Source organism: Anabrus simplex, chromosome 2 (assembly GCF_040414725.1).
Source record: "Anabrus simplex isolate iqAnaSimp1 chromosome 2, ASM4041472v1, whole genome shotgun sequence".
Classification (NCBI taxonomy): Eukaryota; Metazoa; Arthropoda; class Insecta; order Orthoptera; family Tettigoniidae; genus Anabrus; species Anabrus simplex.
Window position 1 is genome coordinate 952,177,384 of NC_090266.1, and position 23,159 is coordinate 952,200,542.

Below are 23,159 nucleotides of genomic sequence, written 5' to 3' on the forward strand. Positions count from 1 at the left end.
GTAGTGAACTTGCGGCTGAAAGAAAGTGCATTTAGCGAGATTCGCTCGTAGGCCATTGTCTTTCAACTTCGTGAGAAGGAGGTGCAGATTATGGAGATGTTCTTGGTGATCTTTGCCGGTCACAATAATATCATCAAGGTAGTTAGCACAACCGGGAATGGAGGCGGTGAGTTGAGCTAAATAGCGCTGAAAAATAGCAGCTGAGGAAGAGACGCCGAACGGGAGACGCTGGAGCTGGAGTAGTCCGATAGGAGTGTTGAGTGTGAGAAATTGCTTGGATTCTTCGTCTAAAAGTAGCTGTAGATAGGCTTTTTTAAGATCCACTCTAGAGAAGAATTGTCCACCAGCGAGACGGCGGAATAAGTCCTCTGGACTGGGAATGGAAAATACATCTGTGTTGATTTGTGAGTTGATCGTAGATCGGAAATCACCACAAAGTCGTACGTTGCCATCAGGTTTCTTGATAACAACTAGTGGAGTGGCCCATTGACTGGAATTGACTGGTACCACTATTCCATCTTCTACCCATCTTTCTAACTCCTTAGTGACCTGGTCTTGAAGTGCTAGGGGTACTGGACGTGCTTTATAAAAAGCGCGGCTTAGCGCCTGATTTCAGCTGTATGTGAGCTGTATAGTTTCTGGCGGTTCCGAGCGTAGATTCGAAGACTTCAGGAAACTGCTCGAGGAGAGCCGTAATATCAGAAGTAGGTTGCAAAGTAGAGACTACGTTGATATTGTCATGAATCTGGAAGCCGAATAAATTAAAGAGATCCATGCCCATAATGTTCGATGCTGTGTAGTTGTTGACTACGAGTAGTGGAATGACCTTCTGACTTCCTTTATAACTGGCTGTAAGCTTGATTTGGCCTTTAATGTTAATCTTCCGTTTGTTAAATGTAACAAGCTGGATGTCAGCTGGAGAGCATGAAGGTGAACCTAAGTCGTGATATGTAGCCAGGTTAATGATAGAGACAGGTGATCCAGTGTCTAACTGAAAATCGATAGAGCAATCAGAGAATGATAGAGGAACGATGATCTTGTGAGAATTCTTGGTAGGAAGAATAAGATTTATCTGATCAACTTCCATGTCCTGTCTGGGCTGTATATGCTTCGGGCGCGCTGCAGGAGTCTTAGCAGGGTGAAGCGAACTCTGACATACAGTCTTGATGTGTCCTACTTTATTACATCTTTCACAAGTGGCTTTGAAAAAACGACATGCACGTCGTTCATGATGTTTGAAACATCCTCTGCAGGAAGGCAGGAGTTGCGACTTGTTCTTAGAAGTGGGCTTCCTTGTAGAAGAACGAGAGGGAACCGGGCGAGCATGCTTGGCAGAGAGTGACTTGGCTGCATGGTTCAAGGTAGCAGATGACGTGCGGGCTGGGGTAGAGACTTGAGCGACTTCGTGTGTAGAAGCTATTTCTGCGGCAGTCTTGGTAGTAAGTTCGTATACCGTAGCAATACGCTGGACGTCTTCTAAAGAAGGGTTGCTCTTCTTGATAGCGTCAAAACGAACTTTGTCCTCGGGATTATGCAGAATGACCATATCCCGAATAAGGGAATCGGTATAGGGCGTACCACAACCGTCCTTGGAACATATAAACTGGCAGGGTTTAGCTAGACCTCTTAATTCTGCTATCCACTCAGCATGAGTCTGATGCGGTTGCTTTCTGCTCTGAAAAAATTTGTAGCGAGCAGCCACTATGTGTGGGGCTTTAGCATAGTGTTCAGTGATACGGGCCAAGAGCTGTGCGAATGGCACTTCAGAGAGTTGCTCCTCTGGACTTAATTTGTGTAGTAATTCGCACGTAGCATTGCCAACCGAACTGAGAAATAGTGCACGTTGGCGCTTGTCATCCGTGATGGAATGGCATATAAAATGCTGCTGTAGGCGGGCGAAATAGACTGACCAGTCTTCCTTAGCCGGATCAAAAGCAGAGAACGGAGGAATTGCAGAGGGCTGTGTAGAAACAGTAAGAGCTTGAATAGCTGTGAGCAATGCTGCTTGTTGTTGCTGCATGAATTGCTGTTGTTGCTGTTGGAGAGCGAGTTGTTCGGCTGTAGCCATGTTGAGATGCCGGAGAGAACAGAACTTGTGGAGCAGCGTGTACTGAGCTGGCGTGAGGCGAGACCTTCACTGGAACAGCTGGGAGTGTGTGAGAGAGCAAACAAGCTGAAGCGTGCCTGACAGGTGCTGCGAGCGAGAGAGAGAGAGAGCCTTGGAATGTCGGCTGACTGTCCGTAGTTCGAAGGAGGCTAATAGTCGCACTGTAGAAAAGGCAAACTGCTGGTAGAGTTCGTACAGGTTCCAATGTGGAGTGGTGATAGTTACGGAGTATATTGTCACTTTGCCAATGAGTTGACGATACACTGTAAGAGTTTCTTTGTCGCAAATGAGTGGACGAAAGAATGTAAGCAGTTTTGTACCTCATTGCGAATGAGTGGGCGACACACTGACCACTGTTGTACTTCGTCGCCAATGAGTTGGTGACAGATTGCACACAGTTTTGTACCTCGTCGTGAATGAGTTGGTGGCAGATAGCACGTAGTTTTTTTACCTCGTCGCCAATGAGTTGTGTTGTAAACAAGGATAAGGTTTACCAGAACACAACTTATTTATTGGTTCACATAGAAATCTACAAGAATAAACATAAAATGTCTTGAAGCAAAGTGGATAATTACGCTTGAGAGAGAGTTTCTGTCACTATACACTATGTACACTTTGAATGTATTTACAATAGCTTCTATCTTGAAAAGATAGTTCATATGAATGTTCAGTTCGTGATAGTCGAAAACTATCAGTTTCACTAGCATTGATTAGCTAATAGAGTTCCTTCTGACGTGAAGAGTCTGAGTTCATGAGCTTGCACAGAAAGGAAGCTAAGTTCACAATTAGAGAATCTAATTTGTGTGTCGGAGCCTGAGTGAGATTGTGGATGTGTAGAGTACAGCATTGGGGCTCGACTGGAATGAAGGAACGGGAAATTGGAGCAATGACCTGAGGTGAAACCTCATACTACCAGAATTCAGTCCACCTGGTCGAGACACATTTTTAAGAGGAGTAGACTCCGTGTTCGACGTACAGTGTATTCTGGAGCAGGACACCGGGGAGAATCCTGGAGAGTGACAGGCAGGGAGCTCCTTTTATAGTGCACTCGACGGTACAGGCACGCGCACTGAAGGCTGCGCGTCGAGTCTCGAAATATACATGCTGGCGGCGTGCGGCTGGCAGGCGCTGAGCGGGGAGAGTGGAGGACATACAACAATATTCTTCTATAATGACATGAAAGGTGCAACCGATTCCTTCAACCAAATGTGCAGCAGCCTGGATTGTAAAAGAAAGACCCAACACTGACCTCTGTGCATATTTTTCAACGTGATCAACATGTTACTTGTGAATGGCTATATAATACACTGCCACAGTATTCTGATGAAAGGAAAAAATCCAGTCTCGTAAAGGGCCTATGCACAGTTGCTGAGCGATGATCTGATAGCACCTCACCTTCGGCGCTGGCTTACGCAGCCAACTTTGCAGCAGCTGTTGAGAGCAATGATAGGAGAAGTTCTTAATGTAAATGCAGAAGTATGCAAACCTGAAGAACAGCAACTTCACAAGAAGAAAATATGCACCTTCTGTCCTTGAAAGTTGCGGAGAATGACGCGCTTCTTTTGCACTGTTTGATGTCAGGCAGTATGTGGTGACCACAGATCTAACACTTGTGTACAATGTTCAAGTGATATGTATGTTGTTAAGATCACATAGAAAGACCTTAGAGTGAATCATCATTCAGAAATATTAGTCGGACTTGCTTAAAGTAGGATACAGATGCACTTGACAACCAAGCTGGTGGTAAAAACATGACCCTGTGTTATATTTCGCTGTGAAGATTTTCCTTAGTCTTTAGGTGTGATTCTGATTGATGCTTTTGGGGAAGATGCAGTGGTAGAGAGATTGAATCCAGAACAGAGTGAAAGGAAGGAAATTTGTGCGATTTTCTCATTTGAATGTATTGAAAGTGATGTTTTCTTGGAGTAATATTTACAGTCGATATGGGTGTAGTGACAAAGAATCAAACAAGTGTTTTCCATGTGGTAATTACTTTTAAGACTTAGGAAATAGAAAAGTGTGCTTGTATATGTGTATTATTAAGTTTTGGTTTTCTTCTATTATGTGAATCAGAAAATAGGTTGTGGGTTTTCATTTTCATGTGGAGAGAGGTAATAATTGCAGATATTTGCGTAGTCCCACAGGCGAATGGTTAGTGATAATGTCGGTTTGGGTGAGGTTAGTAATCTAGTGTTAAAAGTGTTTAAATAAATGAATGTGTGTTTTCACCATCAGATAGCTCCTCAGTTGTAATCACGTAGGTTGAGTGGACCTCAAACCAACCCTGAAGTCCAGGATAGAAAATATGAAGTCTCTTCCTTATTAGCAATCCATTTATTAAAAAATAACATTTCCTGAAAATTATTATTTCTTGAAGTTGCATCACTTAAGAAATAAGCCCGTCATTCTCTCTAGTTTCATATCTTGTATTTATAACATCATCAGAAATGCTTTAAAATCTTCCATAGTTTTAACTTTCTAATTTTTTTCCATGTTTTTTATTGCTGTAACATCTTTTGTATTTTTTTCAAAATTAGAAAATAACTAACAGTTAAAATTATTTATTACCGAGCTCGATAGCTGCAGTCGCTTAATAAACATTTTATGTATTGAATTGGTGTGGATAATAAATACAAGAATTGTAAATACTAATCAGAGGAAGGATCTGAATACCCAGTCGTTGGACTACATGGACAGAAGGTGGAAGTACGACGCAGTCCCTAGCCATGTTCAACCTACGAGGGGGTTGTGGGAGTGCTCAACGGGTGCTGCGGTGTCCACCGACTGAAAACCGCCTAACGAGTCCAGCTGCAGTAGAGGATTCAGCACGCCGCGGGAGTTCGATGCCGAGATCGAGCAACCAGATGACGTGCTTGTGGATGAGCCACCCCGAGGTGATGCCAAGCTGACGTCCACGGTAAGATACACGGCGCCGAGATCCATGGAGGATGCTCAGCAGGGAATAGAACCACGAGGAGGATCTGACAGTAACCAAGTATATGGACACAACGATAGCAATGACACAGCTGGAGGGACCCCCTCTAGGAAACGAAGCATCAGTGGAGTCCGAACTGATGACCAGCAAATGAGGGTACCACCTGACCAGAGCACTCATTCCAGCACGAAGCTGCATGCTGGTGCGAACATAAAATTCGGCACCTCGGAAGATGAAAACATTCAGCAGGGCCAAATCTGGGACGAGTGAGCCAGTCGCGTGCACCACAGTGGAGGATTACGAAGGTGCTCAGGTTCTGGAGGTAGACGGGGGTGTAGACGAAGAGCATGTTCCGGAGTCTTGGCTGCCACGCGAGGCACTGTGGATCGTAATCACCGGAAATGAGGGCACCGTCAACCGGACCCAGCGGATTATCCATGGGAAGGCGGTGGCCGCGCGATCAAACTGCCTGGTACTGTGTTGTGGAGCAGCTTTGGGATGAGCAGCCTTAAGGAGGGGACAGTGTAATGGTTATAGCATCCGTCTGCCACTTTGGTCAGCCCGCTTACTCTTCGAACGCACCAATGATGAACAAGGTTTAGGTACTAGGCCGACCCCCGTCTGTCTTCCGCCCGTGTTGGCACGGCGTAAGGACTATGGAAAGTACGAGACAATTAACCTGGAGTTTTCAACCTCGTGAGTTTTCTGGATACATCCAGCATCTGGACTGTTCTGGAATGACTGGCCTAGGCATATAAGACAGGAGTAACTTTCCAGGAGTTGGAGTTGGTGTAGTTCAGTCAGTGTATGGACTCCATGTGAGCAGGGGAGACCGAAGAATGCCGCAGTCACAGGTGAGCTCAGACTGAGCTATGTCATTTAGTGGCCGAGTATGAGGACAGCCTGGGTGGAGAGCAGCAGCGTGTTTGTGTGTCTCTTGGAGCAGCTGTTGGAGATGAACATAGGGTGTTGCAGTATAGTGTGGAAGAGAACACTGGAATGTCAGCACGGGGCTGTTAACAGAGTTCTACTGGAGAGTGCGGACAGCGAGCATCATCCTGAGCTGCGAGACTGTCATGCGTGGGCTGTGACACTGGCAGCGAGAGGATTGTGTGACTGAGTGGGACTGTAGTGCGAGTGACCGTAGTATGTATGTATGTATGTATGTATGTATGTATGTATGTATGTATGTATGTATGTATGTATGTATGTATTGGTGTGAATGAACAGTGAGATACTAGAGAGAGAGCACGAATTGTGTAACTGTGTGTCCTATACTGTAAGTTGTGTTCTCAGCAATCTGGTATATTAATGTGTAGTTTTAGTAATTACCTAATAAATTTTAGAAGTAGAATGCTACCAGGTTGTCTTTATTATTTACCCTGCCAACACGTCATAGTTACGTACACCAAATTGAAAATTAAATGCTCTGTGGTATCAGTAGTTCATAGAAGTGGTTCTGTGGAAAAAACTGTAGGTTCTTTCATTAATTGCAGTCATTTTGAAATGGATGTAGTTCATGCAAACTTGTGTTATGTTTGGGTATTGCATGCACAGTTCTATGATATCCTTACATTACTTACCTGAATAGAAAAATTATTAAAATTTTAATTACTGTATACTTGTATGATTGACATGAAAATATATGCTTTTGAAGGATTCTACTGTGATCATAAAGAATGTTTTATGTTTTGCTTGATGAGTTTCCTATTGGAGGTATTATTATAAGAACTTTCAGATTTAATGATTAAATAATAAACTATAGAAACTGTGTGTATTTCCAATATATTTAGTGTGCCTTGTATTTGTAGATTTTGGAATGAATTCACTTTTAACTGGCCCTTGTGCAAAGTGTGATGGAATGCTCTGTTTCTTTTTTCATTAGATCACCAACTTGGAACTACTTCTGACAAAGGTGTCTCATAATCTTCCCTGTCTCCATTACCTAAGTCTGTTGGGTAATGTTGCTTGTCCCAACCAACTGTCTGATGCAGACAAGGATGAGGAAGACTATCAGAGATATAGGTATGCATTAATTCATTGCTTTGTTAGATATAATTATATTACTCTAGTCGGTTAAGTGGTTGTTGCCTAATTTTTCTACGAAAGAAACACACAATAGGATAAACAGTGACACGCCAGTTTGGAAAGCAGGAGAAATAGAAAGAAGACACAGAAGGACAAGACAGTCTCCGTATCTTCATGCACTGCAGTCTTCAGTGATGATGATTGTTTATAGGGGCCTAACATCTAGGTCATTAGATCCTACTTCCATCTTGATATAGATTGGTTCTCTCCTCATTAATCCCAATTCTTCTATTTCAATTTCTTCTCAGCGCCCAAGGTATTTGTTTCTGCTTCCCAGCTTCATCAGAAGGGCGGGCATCGTTACTCATTGAGGGATCATCATAACAGGTCTTCTCCACCTCCGTAGTGTTATTAACTGCCATCCTTAGGGGCCCGGGTTCTATTCCCAGTACTGCCAGAAATTTAAAACTGGCAGGAGGGCTGGTATGTGGTTGTAATGGTACACGCAACTCACCCCCATTGGGGGTGTGCCTGAAAAGAGCTGCACCACCTCGGGATGAGGACACAAATTTACTTTATGACAGATCTTCAGTCTTTCTGTGAAAAGCGGGATAAGAAGAAAGCCAGATTCTCCTGTTAAATGTTTCTTCGTAATTCCTATCTTTACACTTGTTTGTTCATTTCTGTTACTTATAATTTATCTGTGACATTATTAACATGACATGCTGAAAAATATGACAGTATATTATGCTCTCAAATATATTTGCTGGTGATGACGAAACTACTACTGATTTGTAGTCAATTTGAGTTACGTTTCCAGATTTAATATTGGTGTTATTTTTTTTCTGTTTCCATTTGTTGGGAAATGTATTGGCCCTAAGCATGAGATTATATATTACCATTAACAGTTTACATAGATAACTCTCTACAAGCTTAAAAGATGTTTGGGGGATGTTCGTCAGGTCCTGCTAAGTTTTTTGATGGCTGTCACAACTACATCTTCTGTATAAAGTCTAAACAATTTAGAAAATAATTACATTCAGAAGCAGTACTATTAATTTCAATATTGTAGTTGGGAATAGTGTGGGAGTATACTGCTTGAAAGTAGTCAGCAAAGCAATTGGCTATATCCTGTGATTTACAATACACTACCATTTTATACCATTTTTTGTAAGAACAGTTTTTCTTTCTTTTCTACTCTTTATTAAATTCCAGAATTGGCCGCTGTGAAAGCTGCATAATCTTAATATACACTACTTTGATATTGGATTTAATACAGTAGAGGTCCGTTATAGCGAGAATTCATAACAGCGAAAAAATTACTTGCTATAACGAACTGTCGTTATATCCGATTTTTGTATAAAAGTCGGAAAACCCTTCATGCACTTTAAAATCGGTATGAAACGGCAATCAGTTTGTTCAAAACTTCCGTTTCCGAAGATGATATCCACACTACGGCTTACTTGTTTGTTATGTATCGTAATCCGATACTACGTGAAAGTGTATGTTTAAGTTCATTCTGAAAAAAATATAGTTCCGTATTTCTCCGAATCCAAGATGAACCCCACTTTTTCCTTCAAAAAATTTAAATCAGGCTCAAAAAGAAGTTTGTAAAATCATACAGGCCTACGCATTTTTAGAGTATTTTTAGACGCCGAACATTGACTTTCGTCACGCCGTATTTCTTTTTTTTTTTGGCTGCGCAATTATTCTTTATTTCCGCAGATTTAAGGACCATTAATTTAACATTGGCATCATAATACCGAAGAGAACTCGTTGAAAATTTTCCGGCAATACCTATTCCATGCGTCTCTACAATACAACGATCCATCAGGAAATTATTCTTGCTGTCTATAAAACAGTTACTTTTACGCAGCGTCAGATATAACCGGCTACCGCTACACGCACGTCTCGCTTGTCGGGTGCAGCCAAATTCAACGGCTAGCGATGTATAGGCCTAATCGCGAACGTTGAAAGTCAACGAACAAGTTTATTGCGCCACGGTATGGCCAACCGCCCTTGCGTTTTTCGCGCACATACCTCACAATTTCATCATCGACTTCTTTAAAGCGTCCTTGTTACGGACCACTGAATGCATTTTTTGTACAGTACGCATTTTTTTTAGCTCTTTGTCTTCACGCTAACGGCAAATACAGTAAAACCTCATTAATTCGAAGTCGTTGGGACTCAAAAATCGGACTTTGAATTACGTGATTTCGAATTAACCGCCAATTCGCAATTCAGAAGTACCAATCCTTGCCGCAATACAAAATATTCTATGGCCTGTTACTGCATGCAGTTAACCTTGATTCACAGTTTATACCCTTCAAATGCCATGAAAAAAGAACTATTCCCAAAATGTATCCAAGAAGGTGAATTTACAGTATTCAAGTAATTCACTTGGATATCTCACTGGCAAACATAACCTCACGTAACGAAAGAAAAAAAAAAAAAGAAAAAAAAAGCATGATTCAAAGACGAGGAGAAATCTATGCTGGCTCCCATGTGCAAGTGCTTTATTAATTGGATTACTATACTTAATGCATTTTAGATGCCTTGTATTTACAAAGGAAGTACCCGATGCCCTTAAAATCGAACTTTTCTATGACTCTATCCTTGTACGATTTCCCGCCAACTTCTTTCGTGCTTCAGAAATGTAAACGCTTGCCACGTCACAAAGTATTCTAAGACCCATTAATACATGCAATCACCTCGATTCACAGTTTAAACCTTTCAAATGCCATGGAAAAAACTATTTCCGACATGTATCCAACAAGGTGCATTTACAATGTTCAAATAATGCACTTGGATAAATCACTGACAAACATAACCTCACGCAACGAAAGAAAAAAAAAATCACACAATCAAAGACGAGGATAAATTATGCCGGTCCCCCTGTGCAAATGCATTATTTTTTGGATTTCTGTACTGTTCGCATTTTTATATGCTTTGTACTGGCATGGAAAGTGCCCGACGCCCTTGAAACATTGTGGTTTATCGAACTTTCCTATGACGAGGGGATAAAGTTTCTCGCTTCCATCCCATGAGCATTGCAACGTACTACTATGACCCATTTAAAACCATAAGACCGTTTGGGCTTGCATTAAAATAAAGCAGTGCAGTTTCACCGGCAATGACAATATTGTTGGGTGCCTACGCTTTTTCGTCAACTGTCGGCATCGCCAGTGTTCGCGGATTCTGTTTTTCCACACACTGCCTGTTGAGTGATATTACGGCGTTCATTAAAAGGTTGAATACAAAAGAATTCCGATTTCATTCAATTTAGCAATCATGAAGCGCACTGTAGACCCACCGAAGTGAGTGTAAGTGCGGAAAGCTACCCTTCCACGTTAAGGAACGCGCGTTCTATTATGACGCGGAGAATTAAATTTCGAGTAGAAATTACTCTGTAATATACCGGTACTATTGTTTTAAAATGTAAAGGCAGATTCGAATTAAAAGTCTGAATTTCGGTAATGGGGCCGACATTGTACTTCGAATTACGAATTATCCGTATTTCGAATTATACAATTTAAATAACATGCAAAACTGTATCTCATGTTTCCGGGTACGAGAGCTTCTTCGAATTAGGCGGGATTTTGAATTAACCAATTTCGAATTATCGAGGTTCTACTGTATTGGCTTTAATTAGGCCTATGCCGTATTTTATTGCGGCTGCACAATTATTCTACATTTCCGAGTGTTTAATAAACATTACCCCACTGTCGGCAGCCCTGAAAATGGTTTTCCGTGGTTTCCCATTTTCACACCAGGCAAATGCTGGGGCTGTACCTTAATTAAGGCCACGGCCGCTTCCTTCCCACTCCTAGACCTTTCCTGTCCCATCGTCGCCGTAAGACCTATCTGTGTCGGTGCGACGTTAAACAACTAGCAAAAATAATAAACATTAACTTAAAATTGGCATCATAATATCGACTACAACTCGTTTAAAAATTTGCCGGCAATACCTTTTCCACGTATCTTTACAATACGACTATCCATCACGAAAATATTCCTGCTGTCTATAAACCTTAATTTTACTAAGCGTGAAGTACAATAGACGCGTTATGACTCTGCCACTGAGTAGCCATGGCTTTTCTAAGAATTCGAAGGGTCGCATGTTTTGATGCCATTCTGCAGATTTGAGAAACACACAGGCACTGTACACTGTACAGCCGGTAGGGATGTGTAGTAAAGAGGCGGTCGGTAACTGTCAATGACTTCTGTGCGCGTGTGAAAAGAAGCAGCGTGGTTACCATGGTAGTTGCCAGTGGTATCTATTAACTTACTGTTAGGCCGCGAATGCAACAACCCTTGAGTTTTCGCATGAGATTCTGAGGAAAAAAGTCTTGGATTCAGAGAAATACGGTATCACTCCAGAGATTTCTGTGGCAAACACCTCAGCTTTCTTCTTCAAAGAGCGTCACCTAACCTAACCGTATATGTAGCCTATCATGAAAACATATTTGAAACGCATGTAGAGAAATAAGCTCCTCGCGAATAATTTACATGCAAATAGCCATAACTAGACGCGAGAAGATATGAAATATCCTCTGAAATCAGTGATGTACTCTGCCATATCTTGAGATGTATGACATTCTTACGTAATTTTCGTATATAACATTAAACTTAAGATATCGTTTATTCAGTCTTTATTTTTACGAGTTAACAAATGCTATTGGCCACGTTATTTACGCATTTATTACGAAAACGTGTTATACTCTTTCATTTCAAATTTTCCTTAGAGAGCAGCAGTCGATGGGTATTACTAATCAACTCCAACATCGCCTTTGAATGTCAACGAGAGAGCTCGCAAATGCACAAAGTGAGAAAATTATACCGTACCGAAGATGATCGATCGCATTTTGTTGCAAACGTTTCAGTTTTCTTACTCAAACAGCGTCACGTATCCTAACTCAACCGTACTATACGTACGATGAAAACACACTTCAAGCGCCGGTAGAGGAATTATACCTTACTCGCTATAAATTTTCATAATAGCCTTTGCGTAATTTAACCAGACGCGACAAAATACAAACTAACCTATGAAATCAATTAAGCACTCTGCCATATCTCGAGGTGTATCCCATTCTTACTTAATTGCGGTATTTAGCCTCAAAATTAAGCAGTCGTTTAGTCAGCCTTAATTTTTAACGAGTTAACAACCGTTATCAGACGCGTTATTTACACATTTATTACGAAAATATGTTCTCTTTTATTTCGAATTTTTTTTACGGAACAGATGTCGACGGATATTACTAATCAATTCCAACATCGCCTTCGAATGTCGACGAGAGAAATCGCTAGTGCACATAGCGAGGAAACGATGCCGAAGGTAATCGATCGCATCCAATATCATCGCTGGGGTGCATAAATATTGGTAACGGAAAAATCGCGCACGCTTAATCACTCGTAATAACGGATGCGCCAGTGATAGGGTTCTCGCTGTAACCGAAGGATGATACACAGTTTAATATAGGAATTTTGAAGGGACAGAAAAAAGTCGTCGTTATAACGGAGTTATCGTTATATGCCGCACTCGCTATAGCGGACTTCTACTGTATATATTTTTTAACTGCATGTGAAGTGTTCAAGCAATTTCTTGAACTGCTTTGTGTCTTCGGCAGGTGTGGGTGGTATTCTGTGGATTTCTACCATATTTATTCAAGAGTACTGTTCCATGTCGGTGATTCTCTCTTTAAGTTTACAATTTTCTGAAACTTTCTATTATTTTATTTAATCGAATAACACTCGTGCAGAGCAAGTGATAAGCTTTAACAGCTTCATTTCAAGTAATACTAATCCCGTATTGACTATAATCAATCAATGAATATTCAAGATAAACTTAAATATTATAATTAAGCGGTCCGCCTATTCAATACAATATATAATTTATTAATATCTGGGACATGTTTCGTCCCCTAAGGGACATCATCAGCTAATAATAAATTAACATTAATATATAAAAAATGTTAACATTGGAAAAGACACTTTAACATTTTTGACAATTTAAAATAAGATCTTCAAATTTTGTTAAAATTGTAAGTCATAAGACAGGTAAAACAGTTAAATTGTCCATATTTCTCTTGTTGATGTTCTTGGAAAATACCAGTTTTGCTTATAAAATCTTAAAATATCATTTGTTGTAAATAGCATACTTGATTTGTATTCCTTGGTGAAAGATTTGTTGAAACTTAATAAGCATTCCTTAGATGATATACTAAAATTTAAATGCTTCAGAATTTAAAGTCAGATAGGGGCCGTGATGGTAAAGTTCCATGTGGTAATGGATATAATTTTATCTGAAATAAAATGAAAAAATAAAAAATAATATAAGTGTAAGTAACGTGAAATGGAAGATGAAATAAATATAATGTAATGTAATAAAATCGTATTACTTACTCCTTATTATTGGCCCCGATGTGCAGAGAAGGACTCATTTCTACCGAGGTAAGTGTGCATCTGCTTTAAAACAAGTACTGGTAGTTGCTACGCTGAGCGGGGAGTGTGGAGGGGAAGTAGGAGAGTGTGTCCTAAGTTGAACAACCTGAGTGTCACCGAGCGTGTGACGTGTTAGAGTCTGGGGTTTCTTCCTAACTTTCGCTTTTAATAGTTCTTCATATAAAATGTTATACTTCTCAGAAAGCTCATTGATATTATTTGTTGGATTGTTTCTCTGGTCCAGATAAATGTAGATTTCCTCATACAGTAAAACCTCGTTAATTCGAAGTCGTTGGGACTCAAAAATTGGACTTCGAATTACATGATTTCAAATTAACCGCCAATTCGCAATTCAGAAGTACCAACCCTTGCCGCATTACAAAATAGTCTAAGGCCCGTTACTGCATGCAGTTAACCTTGCTTCACAGTTTATACCTTTCAAATGCCATGAAAAAAGAACTATTTCCAAAATTTATCCAAGAAGGTGCATTCGGATATCTCACTGGTAAACATAACCTCACGCAATGAAAGAAAGAAAAAAAAAAGCACGATTCAAAGATGAGGAGAAATCTATGCTGGCTCCCATGTGCAAGTGGTTTATTAATTGGATTACTATATTGTATGCATTTTAGATGCCTTGTTTTTACACAGAAAGTATCCGACGCCCTTAAAATCGAACTTTCCCATGACTCTATCCTTGTACGATTTCCCGCCACGCCACTTCTCTCGTACTTCAGAAATATAAACACTTGCCGCGTCACAAAGTATTCTAAGACCCATTAATACATACAATCACCTCGATTCACAGTTTAAACCTTTCAAATGCCATGGAAAAAAACTATTTCCGAAATGTATCCAATAAGGTGCATTTACAATGTTCAAATAATGCACTTGGATAAATCACTGACAAACATAACCTCACGCAACGAAAGAAAAAAAAATCGCACATTTCAAAGACGAGGATAAATTATGCCGGTTCCCCTGTGCAGATGCATTATTTTTTGGATTTCTATACTGTTTGCATTTTTAGATGCTTTGTACTGGCATGGAAAGTGCCCGACACCCTTAAAACATTGTAGCTTATCGAACTTTCCTATGACAAAGGGATAAAGTATCTCGCTTCCATGTGCATTGCAGCGCACCACTACGATAACCCCATCCCTCACCCTTGTACGATTTCCCGACTTGCAATTTCTCCTTTAAAACCATAAGACCGTTTGGGCTTGCATTAAAATAAAGCAATGCAGTTTAACCGGCAATGACAATATTGTTCGTTGCCTACGAATGTATTATATGAGCCACGTTTTTTCGTCAACTGTCGGCATCGCCAGTGTTTGCGGATTCTGTTTTCCCGCATACTGCCTGTTGTGTGATATTACGGCGTTCCTTAAAAGGTTGAATACAAAAGAATTCCGATTTCATTCAACTTAGCAATCATGAAGCACACTGTAGACCCACCGAAGTGAGTGTAAGTGCGGAAAGCTACGCCTCCACGTTCCGGAACGCGCGTTCTGTTATGACGCGGAATGGATAAATTTCCAGTTGAAATTACTCTGTAACATACTATTGTTTTAAAATGTAAAGACAGTTTCGAATTAAAAGTCTGAATTTTGGTAATGGGGCCAACATTGTACTTCGAATTACGAATTATCCGAATTTCGAATTAAACAATTGAAATAACATGCAAAACTATATCTCAAGTTTCCGGGAACGAGAACTTCTCCGAATTAGGCGGGATTTTGAATTAACTGATTTCGAATTATCGAGGTTCTACTGTATATGTTACAATATTACATTAGTTACAATATTACATTAGTTAAGAAAGATCCCACTAATGGACTCAGACACGTTCTCGGAGTATCAACATGAATTCCACAAAGTGTTTGTGATCTTTTACTGTGAGTGAGAAACTGAAAGTAGTTCGGGAAGCCAAAATGATTGGAAATCGTGCCGCTGGTAGAAAATACGATATTGACGAGTCGTGTATTCACGATTGGAGAAAGAAGAAAAATGTGCTGTTAACATGTAGTGGTGATCATAGAACTTTTCGTGGACTGAGTGTACAGTTTCCATAAATTGAAAAAAAAAACCTTTATAAATATGTGACAGAAAGGCGGGAATTGGGATATGGTGTGCCAACCGAAATGTGTCCGCTAAAGGCATTAGAGATCGCCAAGGAACGTTCATCAGAAGCCGAAGATGGGTTTGTAATTTTTGTTAAACAAAAGGGTAGACCATACGAAGGCGTACCTCAATTTCACAGCGCCTTCCTGGTGCCTACTGTGAGAAGTTATTGTCGTTTCAGTATCGCATAATTTGGTTGCGGAAGGAAAATGCATATTTGCTTTCCCAAATTGGCAATGCAGATCAGACGCTAGTCTACTTTAAAATTCCACTGGACAGGACTGTGAATGTTAAGGGTGCGAAAAGTGTGACCATTAGAACAGGTGGTAATGAAAAACAACAGTGTACAGTAATGTTGTGTATATTTGCCGACGGAACCAAATTGCTGCCGTACATTGTTCTCAAGCGAAAGATGCTTCTTAAAAATCTACCTGCTGGTGTTATCGTCAGATCTCAGAACTCCGGCTGGATGGACAGTTCACTTGTGGAAGACTGGGTAAAGTGTGTCTGGCAACGTCGCCCTGGTGCGTTATTGGGACAAAAGAGCTTGCTTGTTCTCGACAGTTACCGCGGCCACACAAGAGATGCTGTGAAGAAACATATCAAGGATGGGAAAACCGACCTGGCAGTCATTCTGGGCGGGATGACGTCTATGCTACAGTGCTGGAAGTCTGCGTGAATCGTCCATTTAAAGCAGCCTTGAAACAGCTCTATACAGAATGGATGGCGGCTGATAATCACACACTGACGCCATCTGATCGCATTCAGCGCCCGGAAGTTCAGCTGCTGTATTTTTGCTGTGATTTTGTCGGCATGGAATTGTATCCCTGGAGACCTCATTCGGAAGAGCTTCAGGAAAAATAGCATTTCTAATGCTATGGATTGGACGACATTTTGTGGGAAGGTGATGGTGATGAAAGTTCTAAACTTGGTACTGATGATGACGATGATGAATGAACTCATTGGATATCGTTCTGAAATTGTTTGTTTACTTTTATTTGTATTTTCCAATCATTTGATGTGTGTTAGCAAAGATTGTAAATAATTTTGACTTCACTTTTAAAAAAAATTTTGTTCTTTCAGAATAAGGGCACGGGTCTTATTCGGTGGTGGGTGGTATTCGAGATTATACGGTATATGTTATCTTTCTGATATACCAGTTTAATGCCTTTTGTGTCTGATTTTTTCCACTCTCTAATCACCTTCTCCAGAGCACAGTTAAAAAGTAAAGGTGGACCACCAATCTCCCTGCCCGACTCCTGATTTTAATGCAAAATATTTGGAGAATTTGTTTTACGTCACACCGACACAGATAGGTTTTATGGCGACAATGGGATAGGAAAGGCCTAGGAGTGGGAAGGAAGTGGGTGTGGCCTTGATTAAGGTACAGCCCCTGCATTTGCCTGGTGTGAAAATGGGAAACCACAGACAACCATCTTCAGGGCTGCCATTATATTCCTTAAAAATTGAAATATTTTCCATGCACATCAGACACATTACTTTTCCACTGTTCTCAACATGAAAATAGTCCGACTCGTTGGCTGAACGGTCAGCGTACTAGCCTTCAGTTCAGAGGGTCCCGGGTTCGATTCCCGGCCGGGTCGGGGATTTTAACCTTAATTGGTTAATTCCATTGGCACGGGGGCTGGGTGTATGCGCTGTCTTCATCATCATTTCATCCTCATCACGATGCACAGGTCGCCTACGGGAGTCAAATAGAAAACCTGCACCTAGCAAGCCGAACCCGTCCTGGGATATCCCGGCACTAAAAGCCATACGACATTTCATTTCAACATGAAAATAGTTATCAGTTTCTATTTCTTTAAAATACGGCACACTCTGTCCATTTTTCTTTGTTTGGAAAGGGACATTGTCGTTCACAAATAAACTATAAGTATGGCTTTAAATATCAGTAGTTCCTAAGAACGTTAGTTCACAGTAAAGTAGTAAACCACAATGAACCTCCCAAAGCACATTGCGGGTGTAAACTGGCAAATACCTGTGGATGTCCGAAGATAAATATACCTATGTAATCTCCTGTGGAATGCAGCAGGTCTTTCATTCTTCAGGAAGGTCTACAGCTCTAATTCCAAGAAATGAATGGAGTCTAATCCTTATCTGCTTTTAAGGTAGGAATAATTGTGCTCTTAGAATTTTCCTACAACCCAGTAAAAGTAACATTACATCAAGAAGAAAACTATAATTCAGAGGTTTTTCTTATGGTTTTATCTCCTTTCTCCATAAATTACAACAAAGTTCTTATTAACTAGGTTTTTCGGTATCTACGAAAAGCATAAACTGAAACTTAAGCTTATTATTAAAACAATCTGTTGGGGGCCACGTAAAATGCCTTCGCAAGCCAAGTCTGGCCTGTGGGCCATATGTTGAGCATCCTTGCCTTAGAAATAGGGTGAGATTTTAATTGTTGTAAGTACAGTAGTTCCTAACTCTGAATAATTTGGTTCCTAAATTTCTATTTTTGTTAAGGTGAGGTTATGTATTTTGTTTCATGTTTGGTCTTCAGTAATTGCACTTTTCTTCACAAATTTTTTTATGATGTTGATAGGTATTATGTTCTCCACTGCTTACCCCATCTGCGATTTCTTGATTCTCGACCTGTTACCCCTGAAGAGAAAAGAGAAGCAGATCGTAGAGGCCAATTCATGAAAGTAATTCGTCCAAATACTGAGGTAATCATGTAATTATTAATTAATTAATTATATTGATTAATTATAATTGTCTCTTGGTGGAAGGAGAAGGAGCTTGTCTGAAAATGATAAGAGCCAAGAAGCCTTTTATGCATGCTAAAATACTCTAAATAATAAAGAAAATGGTACATGGTGTGGGTTGCTGTAGTCACGTCCTAGTTCGTGAACCATGGGCAACGGCTGAGTGGCCTAGTAAGTGGTCCTGAGAGTCGGGATACCAGTTGCTATGGAATGGGAGTGGGCATCTCGGACATATTCTGAGTCATGGCCCTCCTTGTGCTCAGGCGGCTAGGACTATACAATTCACCGGTGGTCCATAACCCGTTCAAGGAGAGATCCTCACTTGGACTATGTGCAAGTAGGGTAGCATCCTGCTTCATGAATTTACCGAGCTCAGAACATTTTAAGCAAGCCTCGGACCTATGGGAGTAATGGAGTCCCACTCCCATTTGACAGGCGAGAGACTCCTTGGAATAAACTTGGCGAACGAAATGGAATTCGGTGGGGAGCTATCAATATTAATGGGGCTTATGGAAGAAAGAAAGTAGAACTGGCTGAGTCAGCAAAGTGGATGCATCTGGATGTGCTAGGAGTAAGTGATATTTGGGTAAGGGGAGATAACGAGGAAGAGATAGGAGATTATAAAGTGTAGTTGACGGGTGTTACAAAGGGAAGGGCAGAGTCTGGGGTAGGGCTGTTTATCAGGAATATCATTGCATGCAACATAGTTTCTCTTAGGCAAGTAAATGAGCGAATGATGTGGGTAGATTTGTCTGTTGGAGGAATTAGGACTAGAATTGTCTCCGTTTATTCACCATGTGAGGGTGCAGATGAGGATGAAGTTGACAAGTTTTATGAAGCATTGAGTGACATCGTGGTCAGGGTCAACAGCAAGGATAGAATAGTGCTAATGGGCGATTTCAGTGCGAGAGTTGGGAATAGAACTGAAGGATACGAAAGGGTGATTGGTAAATGTGGGGAAGATATGGAAGCTAATGGGAATGGGAAGCGTTTGCTGGACTTCTGTACTAGTATGGGTTTAGGAGTTACGAATACATTCTTCAAGCATAAGGCTATTCACCGCTACACATGGGAGGCTAGGGGTACCAGATCCATAATAGACTATATTTTAACCGACTTCAAATTCAGGAAATCTGTTAGGAACGTACGAGTTTTCCGGAGATTTTTCGATGATACAGACCACTGTCTGATCTGTAGTGAACTAAGTATCTGTAGGCCTAGGGTAGAGAAAGTGAAATCTGTCTGCAAATGAATAAGGGTAAAAAATCTCCAGGACGAGGAAATTAGACAGAAGTACATGGATATGATTAGTGAGAAGTTTCGAACAGTAGACAATAAGCAGGTTCAGGATATAGAAAGTGAATGGGTGGCATACAGGGATGCTGTAATAGAAACAGCAAGGGAATGCCTAGGAACAACTGTGTGTAAAGATGGGAAAAAGCGAATATCTTGGTGGAATGATGAAGTGAGAGCAGCTTGTAAATGTAAAAAAAAGGCTTATCAGAAATGGCTCCAAACAAGGGCCGAGGCAGACAGGGATTTGTACATAGATGAAAGAAACAGAGCGAAACAAATTGTTGTTGAATCCAAAACGAAGTCGTGGGAAGATTTTGGTAAGCAACTGGAAAGGCTAGGTCAAGCAGCAGGGAAACCTTCCTGGGCAGTAATAAAGAATCTTAGGAAGGGAGGGAAAAAGGAAATGAACAGTGTTTTGAATAATTCAGGTGTACTCATAATAGATCCCAGGGAATCACTGGAGAGGTGGAGGGATTATTTCGAACATCTTCTCAATGTAAAAGGAGATCATCCTGGTGGTGTTGCAAACAGCCAAGCTCATGGGGGGAAGGAAAATGATGTTGGTGTAATTACGCTTGGGGAAGTGGGAAGGATGGTAAATAAATTCCATTGTCATAAAGCAGCAGGAATAGATGAATTTAGACCTGAAATGGTGAAGTATAGTGGGAAGGCAGGGATGAAATGGCTTCATAGAGTAGTAAGATTAGCATGGAGTGTTGGTAAGGTACCTTCAGATTGGACAAAAGCAGTAATTGCACCTATCTATATGCAAGGGAACAGGAAGTATTGCAACAACCATCGAGGTATCTCATTGATTAGTATACCAGGCAAAGTATTCACTGGCATCTTGGAAGGAAGGGTGCGATCAGTCGTTGAGAGGAAGTTGGATGAAAACCAGTGTGGTTTCAGATCACAGAGAGGCTGTTAGGATCAGATTTTCAGTATGCGCCAGATAATTGAAAACTGTTACGAGAGGAATAGGTAGATGTGTTTATGTTTTGTAGATCTAGAGAAAGCATATGACAGGGTACCGAGGGAAAAGATGTTCACTATACTGGGGGATATGGAATTAAAGGTAGATTATTAAAATCAATCAAAGGCATTTATGTTGACAATTGGGCTTCAGTGAGAATTGATGGTAGAATGAGTTCTTGGTTCAGGGTACTTATAGGGGTTAGACAAGGCTGTAATATTTCACCTTTGTTGTTCATAGTTTACATGGATCATCTGCTGAAAGGTATAAAATGGCAGGGAGGGATTCAGTTAGGTGGAAATGTAGTAAGCAGTCTGGCCTATGCTGACGACATGGTCTTAATGGCATATTGTGCCGAAAGCCTGCAGTCTAATATCTTGGAACTTGAAAATAGATGCAATGAGTATGGTATGAAAATTAGCCTCTCGAAGACTAAATTGATGTCAGTAGGTAAGAAATTCAACAGAATTGAATGTCAGATTGGTGATACAAAGCTAGAACAGGTCGATAATTTCAAGTATTTAGGTTGTGTGTTCTCCCAGGATGGTAATATAGTAAGTGAGATTAAATCAAGGTGCAGTAAAGCTAATGCAGTGAGCTCGCAGCTGCGATGAACAGTATTCTGTAAGAAGGAAGTCAGCTCCCAGTCGAAACTATCTTTACATCAGTCTGTTTTCAGACCAACTTTGCTTTACGGGAGCGAAAGCTGGGTGGACTCAGGATATCTTATTCATAAGTTAGAAGTAACAGACGTGAAAGTAGCAAGAATGATTGCTGGTATAAACAGGTGGAAACAATGGCAGGAGGGTACTCGGAATGAGGAGATAAAGGCTAATTTAGGAATGAACTTGATGGATGAAGCTGTACACATAAACTGGCTTCGGTGGTGGCATCATGTGAGGCAAATGGAGGAGGATAGGTTACCTAGGAGAATAATGGACTCTGTGGTGGAGGGTAAGAGAAGTAGAGGTAGACCAAGACGACGATGGTTAGACTCAGTTTCTAAGGATTTAAAGGTAAGAGCTATAGTACTAAATGAGGCCACAGCACTAGTTGCATATAGAGGATTGTGGCGACGTTTAGTAAATTCACAGAGGCTTGTAGACTGACGCTGAAAGGCATAACAGTCTATAATGATAATATATTATGTATGTATAAAGAAAATAATTTTACTTGTTGTACATACTCGATGTATTGGTATCTTGTATTATTGTTCATATTAGAAAGCTAACAAGAGCAAAATGTATATGCTGTTCATTGGAAACAGATGGAGAACTGTAACATACTTGGGAAACATGCATAGAGTATGTGCTAAAAGAAACACATCAAGTCCAACAATTTTGACTGCAGCCATTGGCTGTGAAGGGATCGTGGTGACCATTGAAAAATTAATGCTGCTATTATGTAATGGGAGGGGGAGGGTAAGGGAGACAAGAGAATGGAAAAAATGAACAGTTACCTTATATTTTAGTCAGGTGCTTTCCTAGACCAAGCACCAGTTGATGTTCCACTTCAGAATCTCTAAGGTCAAGAGGGTTGAAAATTATATGCTGAAAGATTTGAATAGTCAGACATTCGCTGAATGGGATTTGATGAAACTGGATGTGAATGACGATAGGGAGATCCATTTTTCTGGTTTTGTAAAGTGGTTGATAGGTACTGTGCCAGCCCCCGTGGTGTAGGGGTAGTGTGCCTGCCTCTTACCCGGAGGCCACGGGTTCGATTCCTGGCCAGGTCAGGGATTTTTCTCTCAACCTTAGGGCTGGTTCGAGGTCCACTCAGTCTACGTGATTAGAATTGAGGAGCTATCTGACGGTGAGATGGCGGTCCCAGTCTCGAAAGCCCAGAATAATGGCCGAGAGGATGCGTCATGCTGACCACACGGCCCCTCGTAATCTGCAGGCCTTCGGGCTGAGCAGCAGTCGCTGAGCAGGCCAGAGCCCTTTCAAGGGCGTTAAGTGCAGTGGTGTTTTTTTTTTTGGATAGGTATTGATTGTAGGAATACTGTTGAGAATTGATTTAACATTAAACAGTCAGCAGGGCATTTTGTGACTAATTAACTTTCCTAAAGCATATGTGACCAATAGACTTTGGACAGAAAATAATACAGTATTTTCTCTTTACCATTCTCTTAATATTCAAGTCAGAGAGAAACAAAGATGGAACTAAGAAAGGAACATATAAGACAAATACAATGGCAGGTCAGTGTGAAGAGGAAGCAACAGAAATAAGAGACAAGGACAAACATGGAAACACAAAAGAACAAGGACAATCTCCCTGTCTTCAAATAAATAGACTCTCCCCTCATCAATCCCAGGTCTTCTACATCTGTCTCTTCTCAGCCCGCAATGAGCTTGTTTCTACTTCCTAGCCTCATCAGGAGTGCAAGCATCAATGCTCAATGTGGGGCCATCTTGACAGATCTTCAGTCTTCATGTGGGATGAGTGTAGGATAGAAAGAAAGCCAGATAAGTAAGGAAAAGGGAAGAGACACGAGACAAAGATAAATTCAGGTGGTTAAAAGAA

At 40.8% G+C, this 23,159-nt stretch overlaps 1 protein-coding gene across 1 annotated transcript in view; it reads left to right on the forward strand.

Moving 5' to 3' along the window:
• Positions 1 to 23,159, forward strand: part of LOC136863210 (leucine-rich melanocyte differentiation-associated protein) — a 148,576-nt gene that overhangs the window by 63,488 nt on the left and 61,929 nt on the right. Inside the window, exons 3-4 of the mRNA XM_067139580.2 lie at positions 6,928 to 7,067; positions 18,202 to 18,325. Of these exons, the coding sequence (XP_066995681.1) occupies positions 6,928 to 7,067; positions 18,202 to 18,325 (264 nt within the window). The remainder of the gene's footprint in view (positions 1 to 6,927; positions 7,068 to 18,201; positions 18,326 to 23,159) is intronic.